Source organism: Ricinus communis, chromosome 6 (assembly GCF_019578655.1).
Source record: "Ricinus communis isolate WT05 ecotype wild-type chromosome 6, ASM1957865v1, whole genome shotgun sequence".
NCBI classification, from domain to species: domain Eukaryota; kingdom Viridiplantae; phylum Streptophyta; class Magnoliopsida; order Malpighiales; family Euphorbiaceae; genus Ricinus; species Ricinus communis.
The window spans coordinates 11,896,663-11,916,531 of NC_063261.1; the positions used below are offsets into that span (position 1 = coordinate 11,896,663).

A 19,869-nucleotide genomic window follows, 5' to 3' on the forward strand; every position below is an offset into this window, starting at 1 on the left:
TTGATGTAAGACCTTTCTATATGAATCTAGACTCCTAGGGCTATAAATTTGGAGAAAGGCATATTAAAATCCCTCTTGTAGAAATAATGCAACTAATTCTAATTGACCTCATCTGTTGTAGTCCAATATGATAGTTTGAGCATAATTCACTCAAAAATCCGAAACTCCACTTTTCTAGCTCCAAAAATTATTTTAATTTTTGTTTCTGAAAATAAACTGATGTAGCTATCCATCCATATATGCTTTCCCTCATAAAATCTTCCAAGTAATATGGTTTATTCTTCAAACTTCAACAACCGATTTTTTTTCTATGGAGATCAATACTTGTTCACATGAGTTTCTTGATTCCACATGTCATTTGCATTGCGCTTATATATTCTATCACTCTTCCCATTTTTATTACTTCATGATTTTATCTTAATGTTCATATTGACTCAAGTATTCAAGTTTTTGACTCTTAAATCCATCTTCACACTTATGTCTTCATCTTCATTTATATGCATCAATGATAATTAAAGATTAGCTACTAAAAATAAAAATACTAATGTTAATAGTAATAATAATTTGCATCATCAAAATCACATATGAAATCTAATTCTCACACTTGCATAAAAAAACTTACTAATTTCAAGAGCAATTGTATTAGGTCAGCCCCTAATACTTTAAGGTTGCAACCTAATGCACAACCACCTAAAAATTATTAGTAGTTTCAAGAACAATTGAACTAGGTCAAGCCCTAAGATTGACCTAGTGTGGGAAAGGGGATATGATAAGCATGCTTGTTGAGATTACTTGTTAGGTTGCGACCATAGAAGTCACCTTTGAAGTGAAGATATAAAACCATTTAACTAATATTTATAGTTACAATGTATATTTAATTACTAAACACATTCATTGGAATGGACAATATTATTTAATGTGTATTTCAATACATAGGGAGAGTAAAAGTTTCAAACTTCAAAGAGTATTTTGGAGTTAAAACATCATAATAATTAATCTAAAATCAATTAAAAGTTTATAATTTTCATTAAATGAATATTAAGCTGATTATAATCTCATTTGATTTGGAGCAATTTAAACTGCTAAAGGTTTTTCTAAATATATATCTCTACCTAGACATTAAAATTGAGTCCTCGTGCTTAAATTTATAAAAAAAAAACTCATGACACTCTCAATAACTTCTTCAAAAATATAAATTAATTGTAGTCAGTCTTTGCGCATAAGTTCTAGGAGAGTATATTCAATTAAGAGAATTAAAATTTTTTGATGGAATTTAAAAATCAGGATGTATTTAATAGTAATTTTAAAAGACTACGCATAAGTCATGATATATTCAATACAAGTTTTAAAGATTTTAAAAGAATTTATGGACATTAGAAATATTCAATTACAACTTTTATAAAATCTATCAAAATAAATTAGTATTAAAAAAGATATTGACTTTTATAGATATTGACTTTTATATACTTTTAATAATTTTTTACCTATTGTTATGAATACAAATTTTCTTTCACTTAACTTAAAGATTTCAATAGATTCTTTTAAAAAAACTCATCTTTCTTCTTTTCAAATTTTGCTGCATTATCTTCTTCATTTATCTTCACTAGATTCTCCATCTTAAAAATAAAATTATCGGATGAAACTTAAGAACTAAAATAATTTACTAATAATATTTTCTTGTACTCATAGATATAAAAAATAATTAAAAAATTTTAATTTAATTTTAAGAAAAGCCTTAACAAAAAATATGAATATTTATCAAATAATTAGTAAGCGTGATTGTTGTTCGTTTATGTATTTATCAAATAAATGAACAAAATATAGCAAGTATGAATTTGGTGATTTAATTGAAGATAAAATTATTATCTTAATAAAAAAATAGTATTTATATTGTGAGATAGAAAACTTTAAAATAGATATGAATTGACACAATAAAAAAATAAAGTCAGTTATTTATGTATGGAATTACAAATAAAAGTATATAAAATAATGCTTAAACACAGAAAAAATAGTAATAGCATAATAATTAATTTCAAATTAAATAATAATTTATAAAAATCAATAAAAAACTATCAATATTTATAAAAAAATTTAAATAAAATCTGCAAAAATTATTTATAAATTCATAAATTATATAAAAATAATTAAAATTCATAATTTTTTTTAAAATAATTCAGTTACGAAAATCTATAAAAATTTTAATTGAATACACTCCTTCCCCACATAACCCAAATACTAAATAAACACAACCCATGCTCTCCGCGTGCATTTAATAAGGGCAGCACTTTAAATCCCACCATTACATTAACTTGGCTACAGAAATAGAATCACAACCACAATGAGTAAATGATTTTAGCAAATGTCAAAATCCCATACAACAATGCATGTTCCTCTGGCCAGTAGTTACTGCACATCGCCTACCTCACTGACCCCCCACATTTAACATTGTAAGAGGGTTGCCTTTTCATTGATAAATCCACCTGACATAGGCTGAAAATGAACCCTGCTATTTACCAGTTATTTGGAATTCGACCTTATTGAAAGCTGGCTTGAGCTCATTTAATAAATTTTATTTAATAAATAAATAGAGCTCAAATTAAGTAAACTTCGATTCATTAGATTCACGAATTAGTTTGTATATAAATTTATAATCTAACTCGTATGTTAATATAATAATAACTTAACATTTAAAGATACAATTTTATACCTAGTTAACATGTCACTGTAATAAAAATATATGTTATACTTTTATATAAACATTTCATTCTTTTAATAGATTGATGAATAATTTAATTTTTCATATTCATTGAACTCTCAATCTTGATTAAATGAGACCAAGCTAGCTAAAATTGGATTTGAGTCGGTTCAATTGCAACCCTACTTAACATCAAACTTGGCTCGGTTATATAAAAACAGTAAATGAGCTCGGTTCAATAATAAATGAGACCAAGCTAGCTAAAATTGGATTTGACTCGGTTCAATTGCAATCCTACTTAACATCAATCTTGGCTCGGTTGGACAGCAACCTATAATTCTGCAGTCTACATTATCAAGAACTAGATTAGGGCTATCACATGCTGGTAAACCAGAATAGAAAAACTAATGGACTTTTATCTCCAATTTTCATTGACCTTGTATTAAGACAGCAATAGAGATAGCTTCCAACCACACTTTGTTATGTTTGATAATTTCAAGGCACTTCTTGAGAGTTTCTATCAAATCCAGATAAGGAAGACCTAATTTCCTGAACCAACTGAATTTCATAGGGAAACCATAATGTCAGTAACATTACCATATAATTTTCTTGTCACTACTCTTCTTGTTAATAGAATTCCAACCTTGCTAAACTTATCTACAGACAGTATCAGTCAGTGACTACTTTTATTATGAAGGAGATGGAGTAAGTGTTGAAAGAACCTACTTAGGAGAGATCTGCAGCTCCAAAGTACCTTCATCATCCTGAAGATATGCCTATACAATCTAAGTATTGAAATCATGACCTTTCCAGCAATGCCTCATTATTGCTATATAATTATAGCCTACAGGTTAATAGTATAACCAAACTGAATAGCATAAAAATGGAAACAATAGTCCCCTATCATTACAATTACTAAGGTAAATTAAACTCCAGCAAAAGTCTAATAATGCACACTAAACTTCAGCAAAGAGTCCAACAATGCACATTAACAATGACAAGGAATGGAAAAACGACTGCTCGATAACACCATAACTTTCCCATCTAATATTTTTCAGAGTTACTAAACCTTTAACATGCAGATTATGCATAATATATTTCCTAACATGCTAATTCTGAAACGAACCACTCTGAGCTGCCAATTCCACAATACATAAGCAGATACTGGAACAGCAAAGTAGGATTCATTTGAACAATAGCACAATAACTTATAAGAATGACTGATCACAGCATATTAGCAAAGTAAAAATGAGAAAATCAAATGGAAATAGAAAGTCAACTGCAAATCTACTTTTCAGTTTGATGACAGTGTAGGTTCAGTGCGCCAAAAGAAACAAAGGTATACTTTGTATCAATGTTTGAAATATTTTATGTTAAGCATTAACAAAATAGCATAGGTATGTTGAAATTAGATCACAAAAGTAATTAACCGGGAAAATTCAGTAGATTAAAATGACAGATGAAAGAAGAGAGGACATAAAATAAAACCATTAATTCTTCTAATGTTGTCTACTGCAGAACTAAGGTGCTTAAAAGCAAAGATGTCCTAAGATTTCAACTTCTGTTTTAAGTTCATGTGCAAAGAAACAATTTCAAGGGTTCAGAGGTTCCCTCAAAATGGGATAATTCCTTATCAAATGATATTAAAAAACTTAGCTCTTTCTGTCACCTATACAGCAGATTTGAAGCCTGAATAAAAATATATCTTATTGATATGTAAAACTTAAGGAAATGGCTCCATTTATGTAGGATCTTTCTGTGTCTTTTACTATTTTGTGTTAATGAAGCTATCACATGCGAAATCAATTGTCACTGTTACAAGTCATAGAAAGTTCATGACTGAGACAGCAAATTAAGCTGCAGATGGGATGGGTAAGGCTTTTGAAAGTTATTTTGTCCACTAATGCCTCAAATGACTATATTGTAGCCCTTTGAACCCTGTTTGATTAAAGAAATTACTAAGAAAAATGTAAGGAAACAAGAATAACTTACATGAATTAAGGTGAGGATCTAACTCAGAAGCTTACAAGAGTAGCGAAACATGGTTTTCAGGAGCAACTCTTAAAGAAGTTCTAGGACACCTATAAATTAAATGTTTGAAGCATCATAGATAGCAAATCCAGTTCTTAGTTATTAATCCCATTTAGTTAACTTATACCTTAAACCTCATAACAGAATAAAATTTCAGTGCAATTTAGTTAAGAAGTTTTTAGGTCAAGAAAATCACATTTCAGATTCAAATCCAATATTCCAAAATCCTTCAGGAGTCATAGGAGGGATGTATTTGTACCTATGCCTAGAAACATCATCATGATGCTCACAGCGGAAATTCTGGTTATTACCACCAGCATCCTTGCCTCCATCAGGAAGCACTGCATCATAGAATTTCTTGCACTGCTTGCATTCAACTCCTTGCAAATTCTTCCGCTCAGCTTTCTTTCTAACTGGTTCAACATACTTGAACGCCTTTTGGCCGGCCACTGGAAGTGTCACCTGCTGCTTTTCTGGGCCAGGATCAACATTCATATCTTGTGTTTCATCATCTGAACTCTCAGGCTGCAAATTCTGAACTGGGATTTCAAGATCATGAGCTTTTCCTTTCGTGGCTTTGTTCAAGGTTCCTTTGAGGTTCTCAAGAGGGGTGTCAAGGAAATCATCATGAGGGTCAGGCCCATCTCTGCGTTGATGGGACCTAGTTTCTATCCAACGGGATGTAGGTCGCTTTGTACCAATCACTGGAGCCGATTTTGCAGTGGGAGGACATTTTGGCGCAATATGACTGGATGTAGGAGATTGGAAACTTGACATAGGAATTGCTTTGACCGTCTTATCATCCTCCAAACCATCACTGGCTTCATTTTCAATTTTTACTCTTTTCATCTCACATATCGCTGCTGCAGAAGTATCTGCATGTTTCCTCTCAAAATCTAGAATACAAAAGAATGGGAATTGTGTTTAGACTTTAGAATCGAGCACATAAAAAGTTGTTTGATCTTTGTCCAACAAGAAGCATGCAATTATGGATTAGGATTGTGTTTTCTGTGTGGGTTCCTAAGTTGATTATGAATCCTTAGACATGAAGAGAGCAAAATCCTGGATAAAGTCATAAAAAGTTGAGAATTCATTTTTTTAGTGTCCTGTCTAATCTCACATGTGCATTTTCCAACTAAATTGTCTTTTATCAGAATCAGGATAAAATTATGATACAAACAGAGCATCAGTGAATCTAAAAATTAAATCATAATTTTTTGAAGCATTGTCTTTAGCCTAATATTCTTTTAAGTTATGCCTCTCCCTTCTAAAAATCATCCTACAAGAAAAGAAAGAACAGAAGAAATGGAAAAGACTGATAAGATCCTACCAGGTGAAGTTTGTAGATTTTTTTGATACATTAATGAGCCACTTTCATCTTCTATTTTGATCTGAGGAATCATATTCTCTTCAGTAAGGCCAGACTTGTTGCACAGATAGTTATATTGAGACTTCAACCTTTTGTATTTATCAAGGAGATCCCTGTGGCTCTTCTTCACAGCCATTAACTGAGAGTCTTTCAAGTCAATTTGCTGAAGTAGCTTTTCCTCTGAATCCTCTCCTTCATCCACCTTAGAGCTCCTTAAGATATGTTCGTTTTGTGCGTTGATTTTCTCCTCTAGAACATTTATTTTCTCCATGAGCAGTTCCTTTTCATTCTCAGACTCCTCCAATTGTTTTTTCTGCTTCAATATTTCCGTTTTATTCATATCAATCTGCTGAAGAAGTTCTGCTCGCAATACTCTTCCCTCCTCAACTTCTTCCATTTTTTTCCCGAGATTCTTCTTAAGTTCAGTTACATTATCTTCCAAGCATTTTGTCTTCCATTCCCAGTTTTTCTTCTCCTTTTCAAGCACACTCAATGACTCTCCACTTTTTGCTAACTCCCTCATCAGCAATTCTATGTTTTTGTATAAGCCCTGGGCCAACTCTTTTTTCTCAGCTACCTTCTCCATCTTTTCTTCAACCTTCCCTTTAAGTTCTTCAACTTCTTTCTCTAAACTATTCACTTTTGCAAGCAGCACATCTATCTTTTCTTCGCGCTCTTTTAATTGTTTCCCCTTTTCCAATGCCATAGACGATTTAGTCTGAACGAGTTGTAGCAATCTATTCTGCAATTCCATTCCCTCATCAACTTCCTTTGATTTCTGCCTAACTTCCTGCTCTAACTTATCAATTCTAATTTGCTGATTTCTTTCTCTCAAACTTAACACGCTATCCTTTTCAAGCTTTAAACATCGATTCTCTTCGAAAACTTGTTGGTTTTCAAATTTAAGTTTATCAATCTGGATAAGTAGATCTTTCTCCTTGTCTTTCCACAAATCGTCTGCTTCCTTTTTAGCCTCCAAATACATTTTCTGAAAGCATTTAGATTGAAATTGGAAATGGGAGTATAGCTGATTGCAAAATACATACTCTATTTGAGAAATCCTATCCTTTGCTTCTTGAATTGTTGCAACAAGTATAGCACTATACTTAGACACATACTTTGCATCACCATCATCAACATCAATTTCCACTTGAAACCCTGATTTTGGATCATATTCAAGCTCCTCATTTCCCTTCATCTCTAGAAACTAACAGCAAGATAAGTATCACATTTCCAAATCTCAAGAATTTGTTAAGAAAAAAGAAGGAAAAGCTAACAAAAACTGGTAAATTATACTCTTAGTGCATTTTCATCAGAAAAATAACAAACAGAAACTAGTTGAACTAAATTAATTCAAAAAAAAAATTAAGCAATTCAGCACAAAGGAAACAGAATCAGAAAATAGTAATAATCTTACCTTAATCGTAGCTATGTACTGGAGTGTTGGATTAGGGGTAGTAGGAGGTAATATAATCAAAGCATTAGGCGACAAAACTTCTTCTTTTTTAATTTCTCTGGACTTTTGGGGTGTGTGAAGTAAGCTTTAGCAATGGCGGGTTTTTGAATTTTGTAAATATATTGAACGGTGAAAAATGAATAAAACTTAGCGGGGTGGAGAGGGAAACGGTTCTATTGGTTAATTGTGAACTAGGCCTATGTTCAATATTCAAGGTCAGTTCAGCAAGTTGTGGACGGGACTTTAAAAATTGGATTTACATAGAATCAATACATATTTAGATACTTATATTTGTAACTTTTAGTCAAACAAAACTCCCTATACTTTAAATTTGATCTATTGGACACCTGAATTCAATAATTACCTAATACTGATAGATCATATGGCAAAACGTCTAATATCAAACTCTTTCAAGAGAGTGATGTCTTTTTCATAATGTGATATGGCAATTAAACATATTTATTATATTTTTTGAATAAATATCACCAAATTCTTCATTTTCATCATCATCTTTTTTTTTTTTTTTTTTAAGGTTTTATTCAAGTTTATCAGCTCAAAAATAATAACCTTTATAAGACCCATTTTCTATTCTCACTCCAGTTTCATACATGCCCAAATTCAAGCTCCATTATTTCAGCTCTAATTAATTCTATAACCTTTTTTATTTCGATTTTTTATCTTGTGGTGCTTCATAGCAGAGTAATCAAATCCTTAAGCTACAATCATGATTTTATTCGTCATCAATTTGTGCATGCTTATGTTCGTTTGGGATGCATAAAAGGTGCACATAATGTGTTCGATAAAATTGCTTGAGAAGGACCCGATCTCGTAATATTCTCTATTTTTTGGATTTTCACATAAAGAGAATTTGGATAATTGCTTAAATATGTATTTCAAGATGAAATATCAAACGGATTTGAAACCTAGTGAGGTTACATTTATACTCTCGTTTCAGCTTGCATTGATGATGGAGCTCTTGGTATGGGCAAGTATATTCATGGGTTTGCAGTGAAATTAGGTATGACTTTGAAAGTGAAAATTGTTAATGCTCTTTTTAACTTGTATAGAAAGTCTAGGTGTTTGGATGCAGCTTGTAGAATATGATGCAAGTGCATGATTCTGTGTCATGCTTCAATTATTACAACCCATGTCCAAAGGGGATTTACTAAGGATGGACTATGATATTTTTAGTTGGGATGAGAGAAAAAAGTCACGGAGAAAATTTTACATGTTTACCAAACTCAGTAATTTAAGCTTGCATGTTTTATTAAATTAAATGCTTCAGCACGTGTGTATCAATTTCTAATTTTCAAGCTGCCATGTGTTTATGTATTAGAAATTTGTCAAATATAAATATATAATAGACCAAGTTTATAATATAAGAGTTATTTGACTAAAAGTTATAAATACAAGTGTCTATATATGCATTAGGCCGTGTATAAGATTTTATTGTTATGATCTAAAATGCAATGAAAGTTTATTTATACAGTATTTTTAGTTGTATTATGATATTTTTTTAGTATTATTTTTTTAATAAAGTTATGACCATATTATCTTTATTTTTTATCCCTATCCATTTTTTTATTATCGAAAAATCCAAATAGCTGCTATAGACACAAAATTACTATTCTTTTTGGCATCCTTAAATGACACTTTTAGTTTTATTTATCCTTTTTGACATCCTTAAATGAAAATTATTTTATTTTATTTTAATTTTATTTTTATGTATTTTTAGTTACATTTTGATATTTTTTTTTATTTAGAATTGAGATCGTCTCATGTTTTAGATAATATAATAGGTCATGTTAATACAATTTTAGCCATTAAATTCAAATTCAACAATGATATTTTTTATTTTTTAATAAATAACCACTTATTATATAAACTTTAGATTAATTTTTTTGGTAAAGTCTTAACTATTTGATTGGAATTTAATGGTAAAGACTATAAAATATATGATAGGTCATGTTCAACATAAACATGAGAGGACCCTAATTCTTTTGGTATACTGTGGTGTATTTTCGAAAGCACACTTTTTTGTTGTCATCAAAACACACTATCTGCTATAAAAAATATATATAATATCTTTCAATTTATGGATATTAAACATAAAGATAAAAAAAGACGATAAATCTATCTCATTTGGTTGGTTTTACAATGATGTAAGTTGAATGATATCTTTTTAGTATCTTTTATGTATACTTTGAATATCTTTTTTATTGCAAAAAAATTGCATTCAGCTAAAAAAGTTGCCATTGCTAAACTAAGGGCAGCCATTGATAAACTTGAATATCGACAATGTAGGAACGTCATTGCTGAAAGGGTCTTGTTATAAAAGTAATAACGATCTATATGTTTATCGATAAATATAGTGATGATTAAGCCGTTGATAAAACCAAAAAGTGAAAACATAAAGATAATATGCATATTATGCACCCTATTAGTCATAAGCAAAAGTGGTGAGGGGTTGTAGAAGACAGGTGTTGCTCAATGTTGTATAGAAATCTGTTTAGAACAATTGATATAATATGGTGATAATAGTCTAATGATGATGGTAGTGAAAACAATGTAATTATTCTATTTAAAGTAAATAATTTTTAAGGATTTTCTTATCATTTTATTTTTTTAATCTACTTAAGTCAATGATATGTGTGTTAATGCTCCAGGTTTGTAGCTGTTATTTACCTGATATATGCACTCAATTGTCAATATTATATTAGGTTCACACCTCGAATTATAACTTTGGTCAAATACATATTCATGCCACTAGACTTTGATATTTTAGTCAATTACACCCCTATACTGTGATTTTAACCATTTAAGCCCTTGAACTTCACTTATGCATAATATTTAAACCCTTATTAGGTGAGTCAGCATGTCCCATGATTCTCCATTACTATTAGGCACATAAAGTGGTTAAAATAAGCCAAGGTGGATAATTTTGCAGTGGGTATTTCTATCTTACTAAAATCAATTTTCCCTCTTATTATAAATCCTAAAACCTTTATCTTGAATTTTTAATTAAATTTGCTACATATGGATTCGAATCCTAATGAACTTTTTGTTCCATTTTGCAATTATGGTGAATCGAAAACACTCAGAGCTTCGTGGACAGATTCAAAGCCTAGGAGATATTTTTGGGTGTAGTCATAATGCGGTAGGGTTAGAATTCTTCTATTTTTGGGTTGACAATTGAGTTTAGCTCTAATTTGGGTATTTAATGCAAGTGCAGGGTGTTCGTGCATGTGGATATTTCAATTGGCTCGATTCTTTTATGTCAGAACATGTTATGAATATGATTCTTAGTTTGCTAAGAAAAGTGAGGGCATTTGACAGAGAAAGGCAGAGGATGAGGGAAAATGCAAGAATTAACTATAAAGGATGGGTTTTGTGCTTTGTTGTAGGGTTTATTGTTGGGAAAAGTTAGAATTGTTGTTTATTAAATTTGAGTTTCTATAACGTACTCAAGGCATTTTCTTACTGAAATGAAGAAATTAAATGGTGGAGTTTGTCTAGATTTGTTTGTGTATTGTTTACAATTTGTAATAACTTGTTGAATGCGCTCAATTGGTAAAAGAATGTTTGCATGACAAAAATTGAATTGCTAAAATTGGATAATGAGCCAAAACAAACTGAATTGGCCAATGCTTATATTGCTGAAATTGGTGAAAGCCAGTTGCAATTACAAAAGCTATCACTAAATGCCAAAGTTGTTCTAAAGAAGGCCATAAAATATAAGTTTCAAGATAATTTTTAGTAGCCAAAAATAAAAAAAATTACAAAGATTCCCTAATTTGTAGGTTCATTATAAATAGAGCAAAAGCAATAGAAATTTCCTAAATTTCCAAGCATCTAAAGGAATTACAAAAGAGCTTCCTTATGATTGTAAATGATCAACAATCCCAGAACTCGTTTGGTTTTTCTTGTTTACTGCTTGCTGCTAGAGTTGTCTTGTAGTCATCGTACTTTTACCTTTCCATTTAAGCCCATGAGGCTTGAATCTAATGTCTCCTGTCACTGTTAAGATTCTCAACGTCTCAGTTGGGTTGTGAATTACTCTACTTGTTGGCATCCCATACTATAAAATAAGAAAAAAAATTGTATATAATAACTGTCTAACATTTGTGCATTTAACAATTTAAAAAATTGGTGTTATATTCTCTATTGAGACTCCAGTTTTTTCATTAATATAAACTCCATAACCTGCAAACTTAGTCCTCTTTTGTGGTGGTTGAGTTGTTGGCATAAGTATTTGCCTAGTTCCTCTTCCAACTAGAGGTTGACTATTTGGGGTATAGCATCTCTACTCACTGAGCCTTGCACTTTTATCCCTCCCTCTACCTCTACCTCTACCTCTCCCCTTAGCTCTTTCAACTGCATTAGATATAGCAGAAATGGAACCTTGTGAAGTTCCATCAACATTTGCTACAAACATACTAACACCTCTCCCTCTACTTTTTCTTCTATCTATGCCTTGGCCTATAGGCACATATGCACCTGTACCCCTATTATTCAGAAACACACCACCAAGTACAAGCCTATTAACAATAGCTACAGTTGTAATGTTTGAAGTAGTTGGAGTGGTTGGCATATGGCCATTCTGTATTAAATGTAAGTTAGTAACAATTAGAAAGATTCAACTTGCTATAATTTAAAATTAAAGAAAACTAAAATATTACCTGAGTTATTGGCCCCAAGTGGTATTGTCTGAGTTGTTGGTTCAGCTAGTGTTGCTTGAGTCAAAGGAGTAGTAGGCACATGTTATGCCCGTTCACTGTTTCTCGTTTTCCCAATTGTGCTATTGTTTAGCTATTTATAATATATTGATCAGTTTTGGTAAAGAAAAAAAATATTACCTAAAAATAAAAGAATATATTACCAATTTTCTTAGCTCAAATCAACCTTTATTCCTACATTTTTAGGCCTTTTAGGCATTGTTGTAACTTCTAGTGGATCAATGGACTTTTGCTACTTTCTTTCTATAGTAGCATCCCCTTGCATTGGTTGCATAAAGTGTCTATAGCTCTTTAGGTATATGTCTTTAGATTACAATTTTGACACATAATCCTGAGGATTCATATTCCTATGGTACATTGCATAGTTGCATGTGCACAACCTTTAGTTGTTAGGACCTACAAGTGCAAGTCTGTTTCCTTAAACCCACTATATGACCAATCTTATCTTCTAAAATCACAAATCATGTGTCCCAATTGCACTCAATTATACAGGACATGGAAACAACTTTATTCTTCTTTAACCTTGACAGTGCCATTGGAGATATATATGAAATTCGAGTGTTTGAAAACTCTTTCATCGCTCTTGTCCTATTCCTGCAATTCTAATCTCCTCCAGCATTGTAATTATAGAATTAAACCTAAAAAATAGTATCCAAGAGTTGAAAGTATCTATCATATTATTATCAACTGAATCACAATAACTATCAATTAAAAGAAAATACACCATGTACTAAGTTTCTTTATTATAACAAATCAAATCCTCTAGTATACCTTTACCTAACTTACTCAACTTATCTATTTTTTTGAAAATTCAATTCAAAAGAAGGTTTTGCACATTCCTAGATTTTCTTTCTCCTCTTGTTGCCCCTCCACTATTTTGCCTAATTTTGGCAAATGTTTCTTCCACACATCATGTGTTCTGCTTCAAGCAGTTCTTCACAAATAGCAAGAACCAAACCCTGCAAAAACATCAAACTAATTATTAAATTTTGACATATACATCTGACACATCAATAATAGTAATTAATATTGTGATAAACCTTTTACATTTATGATATTATTGTCAATCCAGCTTCTATATCAATATCCAAATCTAACTTTAGCACTGCTAGAAACTACTTCCAAGAACTTTTGGTCTCTTTCTTCACTACTGCCCAAGCTAATGGAAACGTTTGAATGTTTCTATCCTTGGATATAATAATAAGAAGTTATCCCTTACAATTTTCCTTCAAAAAGCAACCATCAACTCCAAGCACAGTTCTACAACCATCTTTTTATCCTTGCTTTAGTGCTTGAAAAACAAACATAGAATTTTTTGAACTTAGGATTCCCTTTTCCATTCTCTAGCTTTTATACCTTCATAAAGCATGTACTTCCTAGATTAGATATAAGTATTTCATTCATATAATCATGTTACAAAACAAACTCAACCCTAAAATCTCTTATAGATTTCTTCAACACTCTTAACTTTGCTCTTCTACAAATAGTTAAATCAACTTTCACCTTCAGATCAGTCCTACACAGCTCTTGTATCTCTCTTATCTTTATTCTAAGTTGTAATACTATTCTGCTATGAAAATGCTTGAAAATGTAGTCTAATTTGCATTGCTTATTCTTGTTAGTTCTAGTGCACTTGTGTCTTGGGTCATGTGTCTTCATTATGAAATTTTGAGTCTGTGTTTCAGTGGATGCATACAACACCCAAAGGCAACCTGATTTCTCACACTTAGCCCTTATTCTATAAGGCTCATTTGGCTTAATCACTAGAGACACACCTTTAACTACTGAGTACTTTGCCAAAGCCTCCCTAAATTGCTTTACATTTGTAATATCATTCCCAACTCCCATATTGGCCTTGAAGTGTCTAGATCATAGAACACTTTTACTGTCTCACTTTTCTCAATAAGTTCCTCATCAGAAATCTCTTGTCTTCCATTGTCTCGATTTGAACTATCAATTTACTTTTCATTACCCCGTATAAGACCTACTGCCAACACCCATTTTTTGAATTTAGATATCAAAAAAATTATAGAAAATCCAATGATGAAAGTTACTGTCTTTCTCGAGTCTCAGAGATTGAGAAAGGGGAAAATCCAAGAGAATGATGGGAATAATTAGATTAAAATTACTTTCTTAGAATCAATTTGAACAAAATTGATAGAAAAATAAAGTTCAGAGGGTAAAACAATAATTTTTACAAATTCAGGGACTAAACTGTCAAAATTTTAGAACTTTTGCTTCTTAGAGCCAATCGGCTCTATGCACAGTCGAATCGGCTTTCTATAGAGCTGATTGGCTATTTTTCGAATTTTGACGCTATTTTACGTGTATTTTCGACCTAAAATGCCAAAAATTTATAAAAATAAGTTTCTAGAATGTTTTTATGATAATAATTGGGATTTTGAAATGATAATTATTTGAAATTGAAAGAATAAATTCCTTTCTATTTGATATTAATCTAATAAGGGATGATTTTCCTCTTCCTCACATACACGTCACAGTTGACAGTGCAACTTCAAATGCTTTATACTCTTTCATTGATGGTTTGTCCGGATACAACCAGATTATGATGGCAGTGTAGACAAGCTAGAGATGTTGTTCATCATTGAATGAGAAAATACTGTTGTAAGGTTATGCCTTTTAGACTAAAGAATGCAAGGAAAACTTATCGGAGAGCATGCACTACCTTATTTCATGATATTATGCACAAGGAGGTGGAAGTATATATAGATCGTAAATTTTGAAACAAAAGAAGGGCACTTCCAGGCTTTTGATAAGTTCTTAAGACGAGTGGAGAGGTATAGTCTAGGCTTAATTCGAAAAAGAGCATATTTAGAGTAACGTCAGGAAAGCTGTTGGGGCATATAATGAGTCAACAGGGAATAAAACTTGATTCAGATAAGGTAAAGGCCATTCAAGAGATGCTAGTACCGAAGATAGAGAAAGAAGTCAGAGAATTTTTAAGACGTGTACAATCCATCAGCAGGTTCATTATCAAGCTCATAATGGTTTGTGAGCCTATATTCAAACTCTTGAGGAAACATCAACCCGCTGTATGGGATAAAGACTGTCAAAAAGCCTTTGATAGGATCAAATAGTATCTAATAAAGCGGCCAGTACTAAGGCCGCCAAAGGATGGAAAACTGTTGATTATATTCTTGGCCTTGGAAGAGAAAGCCATAAGAGCGCTGGTAGTGCAGTATGGTCCTAATAACGTGGAGCATGCAGTCTATTATCTTTATAAGAAGTTGCTACCTTATGAGTCGAAGTATAACCTCGTAGAAAAGATGTGTTTAACACCCCAACTCAAACTTCCCATTGAATAGCAATATATATATATATATATATATATATATATAACTTTATAAACATAATTTACTACTTAGTTACAATATACATTCATACAATTTAAGTGGCATGACATACTTAATATATATAAAAAATATTTATACAGTAGTTTAATTCACACAAGTTCCCAAAATGCCCCAATGCTTTAGATAACTCCTCTGGCCCACCTGATAATATTGACTGATGCAAAAGAGCAATGCGAGCTAAGGCTATCTACAACTGCACTAACCTGAAAAAAAAATTTGCTAAGGAATGAGCTAGCGACTCAATAAGCATTTAATTTACTAAACTATAGTATATTAGGCTAGAATTATCAAATCTTTATCAATACAGAAAATTATACCAACACTTAACTAATAATCACAAAATCAACCATTTCAGTTATTCTCATAAACATATAATTTCATCTCACGTAATGCAAATAATCTCAAACTCAACCAAGTCAAATAATTCAATTCCACATTATTTCTATCAAATTAGGATCAGATGACTCATCCTTACATTTCCTCACATTTTTAAATTTGAGTAACCACTTGACAAGACTATCCGCCCGGCTCAGTCTTGCCATCTCACATACTCGGGTAGCTATCCGCCCGGCTCAGCTTTCCCGATCACACAATATCCATACAAAAGTCATCAATCCTTAATCACAATCATTTCACTTCACAACACATCACAATCAATTCACTTCACAACAAATCACAATCAATTCACTTTATAACAAGCCAAAAACATAACTAATATCAACTCAGTCAACCAAGAAATTATCAAGTAATCAAACAGCAGTCCCTACTTAATATACACAAAGTTTAGTCTATTAAATACTTACCAAAAGTTATAGGATAACAAAGTAATCCTATTCTTTTTCTCTTACCACTTCCTTGCCTTTGGATGAACCTATTCACATATTCAATACAAATACAATTCAATCACAAGGCATAAATATATATATATATATATATATATATATATATATATATATATATTTACTATCAATAAAATATCACATTTCAACAAAATAACATATATTCTAGATATTAATATGATGCATGAGATGAATGACAACAAATCAACATATTTGTTGATGAAGGCAGCTTGTAGATACTGATTTAGAAATTACACCAAAACTTATGTACAATTAATAAAAATCTCATATTTTCTAGAATTACACTTCCATTTTTATAGAAACCATAGCAGAAAGAATCACTTCAAAATCATTGGTATAGAAATAGTTATGGCATTTTCTATACAGCTGCTCAAATTTCCATCTAAACAGAACAGCAAAAAGTTTCATATTAAATGACCAATCAAACGAATGAATTTTCTGATGAAACTCTCCAGATATAAAGTTAACATTCTAAAGTTTCTATAGACACTAATGTTACTCAATTTGGACTTCTCTAGCTCAAGTTATGAAACACAAAATTAGCAACAAATTTCTGAATCCTAAGCTCGATTTCTGCTTAAAACAGTTTCGGGCAGGCCATATTAAGTTCAACATATCTCACGTTATACTCAACCAAAAATTATGAAATTTTGCAGACATATACTAGATATATAAATGAACAACTTTCATGTTTAACTCTCTGCTTGGTTCAGCATCTAAATGCCTCAAAATGTCAGCAAAAAAACCAGGTCACCTGCTGAACCAAAAACAGAGCAGCAGCAAAATCGAACCTCATAAGTTCCTACTCACTCAACAATCTGCAAAGCCATTTTACAGAGATATTCTTGAGACATATACCTACAACTTTCATGTTTGAAAATTTTCGAGATAAAGCCTCTAAGGTCACGAAATCATAAGTGAAAAATCTGCCCAGAAATTTCAGCTTCAAGATCACAAGTAAAAGCATGTTTACTCTTGATTAAACAATTCCAAAACACATAATCATCAACAATTTCATATCATTAACCCTAATTTACAGCAAAATCAAGCAATTAAAATTACTCACCTTTGTTTTCCTTGATTAAGAAAGCCCAAATCTTTCAAGCTTAAAAGAAGAATTTGATTTTCACTTACTAAAAGTTTTGTAGAGTTTGATTTGGAAAATCAAAGTTGAAGAAGGAAAGGAGAAGAATGAGAGAGACAAAGAAGAAAAGGAAATTGGAAAGCATACATAGATAAGAACAAATGAAAGAGGTGGTATATTGGTGTAGAAATAGGCAAATTACAATTTAATCCTCTTTCTTTCTAACTTTCCAATTTAGTCCAAAATCATTACTTTTCAATTAAATCAATATGTAACTAAATAATTTATTTATCTACCACATAATATAATAAAATAGATCATATATAATCATGATGCAAATGACATGTTTAATGACATGCTAATGAATATTAATTATTAATAAAAAAAATAAATAAATTTGGTTGTGACAATTCCTACCCACTTAGAAAATGTCGTCCTCGAAATTAACTAATCGCCAACAGACATGCCAAATAAGCTCGGGTATTTATCCATTATATGCTTCTCTACTTCCCAAGTTGCTTCCTTAGATGAATGTTGACTCCATTTCACCTTTACCATAGGAATTTCCTTGTTTCTTAATTTTCTAACCTGTCGGTCTAATATCTGAATCGGTTCTTCAACATATGTGAGTTTCTCAGAAACTTCAATTTCTGGTGTCTTGATGACATGGCTAGGATCAGATCGATATCGTCGAAGCATAGAAACATGGAAAACATTATGTACTTGAGCTAACTCTGGGGGTAATGCAAGTCTATAGGCTAAAGGACCAACCCGCTCTAAAATCTCATACGACCCGATATATCGAGGACTTAGTTTACCTTGTTTACCAAATCGAAGGATACCCCTCCATGGTGATACTCTCAAGAAAACCTTATCCCCAACTTCATACTCAATTTCCCTTCCTGTGTTTATCCTGCATAGCTTTTCCCATCTTGTGCGGCCTTGATACACTCGCCCGCAACTTGTATCTTGTCTACTGTTTCTTGAATAATTTCAGGACCTTCCAATTGTCTCAACCCTTCTACATCCCAACATATAGGGCTTCTACATTTTCTCCCATATAATGCCTCGTATGGTGGCATACCAATACTAGAATGAAAACTATTATTATAAGCAAATTCCATAAGTGGTACCTGTTCATCCCAATTTCCGTTATACTCTAATGCACAAGCCCGTAACATGTCTTCAAAAGTTTGAATGGTTCTCTCAGATTGCCCATCTGTTTGAGGATGAAAAGCGATCGAAATGCAATTTAGTTCCCATTGCCACTTGTAAGCTCTTCCAGAAATGAGATGTAAACCGAGGATCCCTGTCTGAAACAATGGAGATAGGTACACCATGCAACCTAACAATTTCTTTCACATACAAGTTGGCTAGCTTATCCAATGAATCATTCTGTTGAATGGGTAAAAAGTGCGCTGATTTTGTTAACCTATCAACTATTACCCAAATAGCATCATTTCTCCTAAAAGTGCGAGGCAAACCAACAACAAAGTCCATAGTAATTCTTTCCTATTTCCACTCAGGTATAATTAAAGATTGTAATTTACCTGCAGGTGATTGATGTTCTGCTTTCACTTGTTGACAAGTTAGGCATTTAGCTACATATTCTGCAACTTCCCTCTTCATGCCTGACCACCAATAATGTGGCTTCAAATTGTTATACATTTTTGTACTCCCTGGGTGCATTGAATAAGGAGAATTGTGAGCCTCCCAAAGAATCTTTTGTTTCAATGCGGCTACATTAGGTACATATACTCTGGTTTTCATAACCCACATTCCATCATCTCGCTCGATTAGTTCACTTGTCTTACCATCTTGCACCTTCTTCTGTAACTTCTTTAAGTATGCATCACTACCTTGTGCATATTTGATCTCATCTAGTATCTGGGGACTAGTCTTCATTGTAGTCAATAATACCCCATTCTTTATAGAAAAATGCATATCCATAGCTCTTAGCAAAATTAAGGAACTCATCTGATATGAAAACATACCTGCAACCCTTTCCAAAGTCTTCCTACTAAGTGCATCTGCCACAACATTTGCTTTTCCTGGGTGATAATCAATGGTACAATCATAATCCTTCAATAATTCCATCCATCTTCGTTGCATGAGGTTCAACTCTTTTTGTGTAGGTATGCACTTTAAGCTTTTGTGGTCAGTGAATATCCGAAATGTCTCTCCATAAAGATAATGTCTCCAAGTTTTCAAAGCATGTATAATTGCTGCCAATTCTAAATCATGTGTAGGATAATTTTGTTCAT

General features: G+C 31.9%; 1 protein-coding gene across 2 annotated transcripts; it reads right to left on the bottom strand.

Moving 5' to 3' along the window:
* Positions 1 to 4,864: 4,864 nt before the first annotated feature.
* Positions 4,865 to 8,088, bottom strand: LOC8260782 (protein gamma response 1). Of its 2 annotated transcripts, none has more exons than XM_048376242.1 (3): positions 7,513 to 8,088; positions 6,057 to 7,295; positions 4,865 to 5,622 (listed from the first exon to the last, which is right to left on the bottom strand). In XM_048376242.1, exons 2-3 carry the CDS (start codon positions 7,291 to 7,293, stop codon positions 4,919 to 4,921), a joined length of 1,941 nt encoding a protein of 646 aa, XP_048232199.1. In that variant the 5' UTR covers positions 7,294 to 7,295; positions 7,513 to 8,088; the 3' UTR covers positions 4,865 to 4,918. The 2 variants fall into 2 exon arrangements, with proteins under 2 accessions (XP_048232199.1, XP_025012065.2); XM_025156297.2 differs by having other exon boundaries at positions 6,057 to 7,302.
* Between the last annotated feature and the right edge of the window lie 11,781 nt (positions 8,089 to 19,869).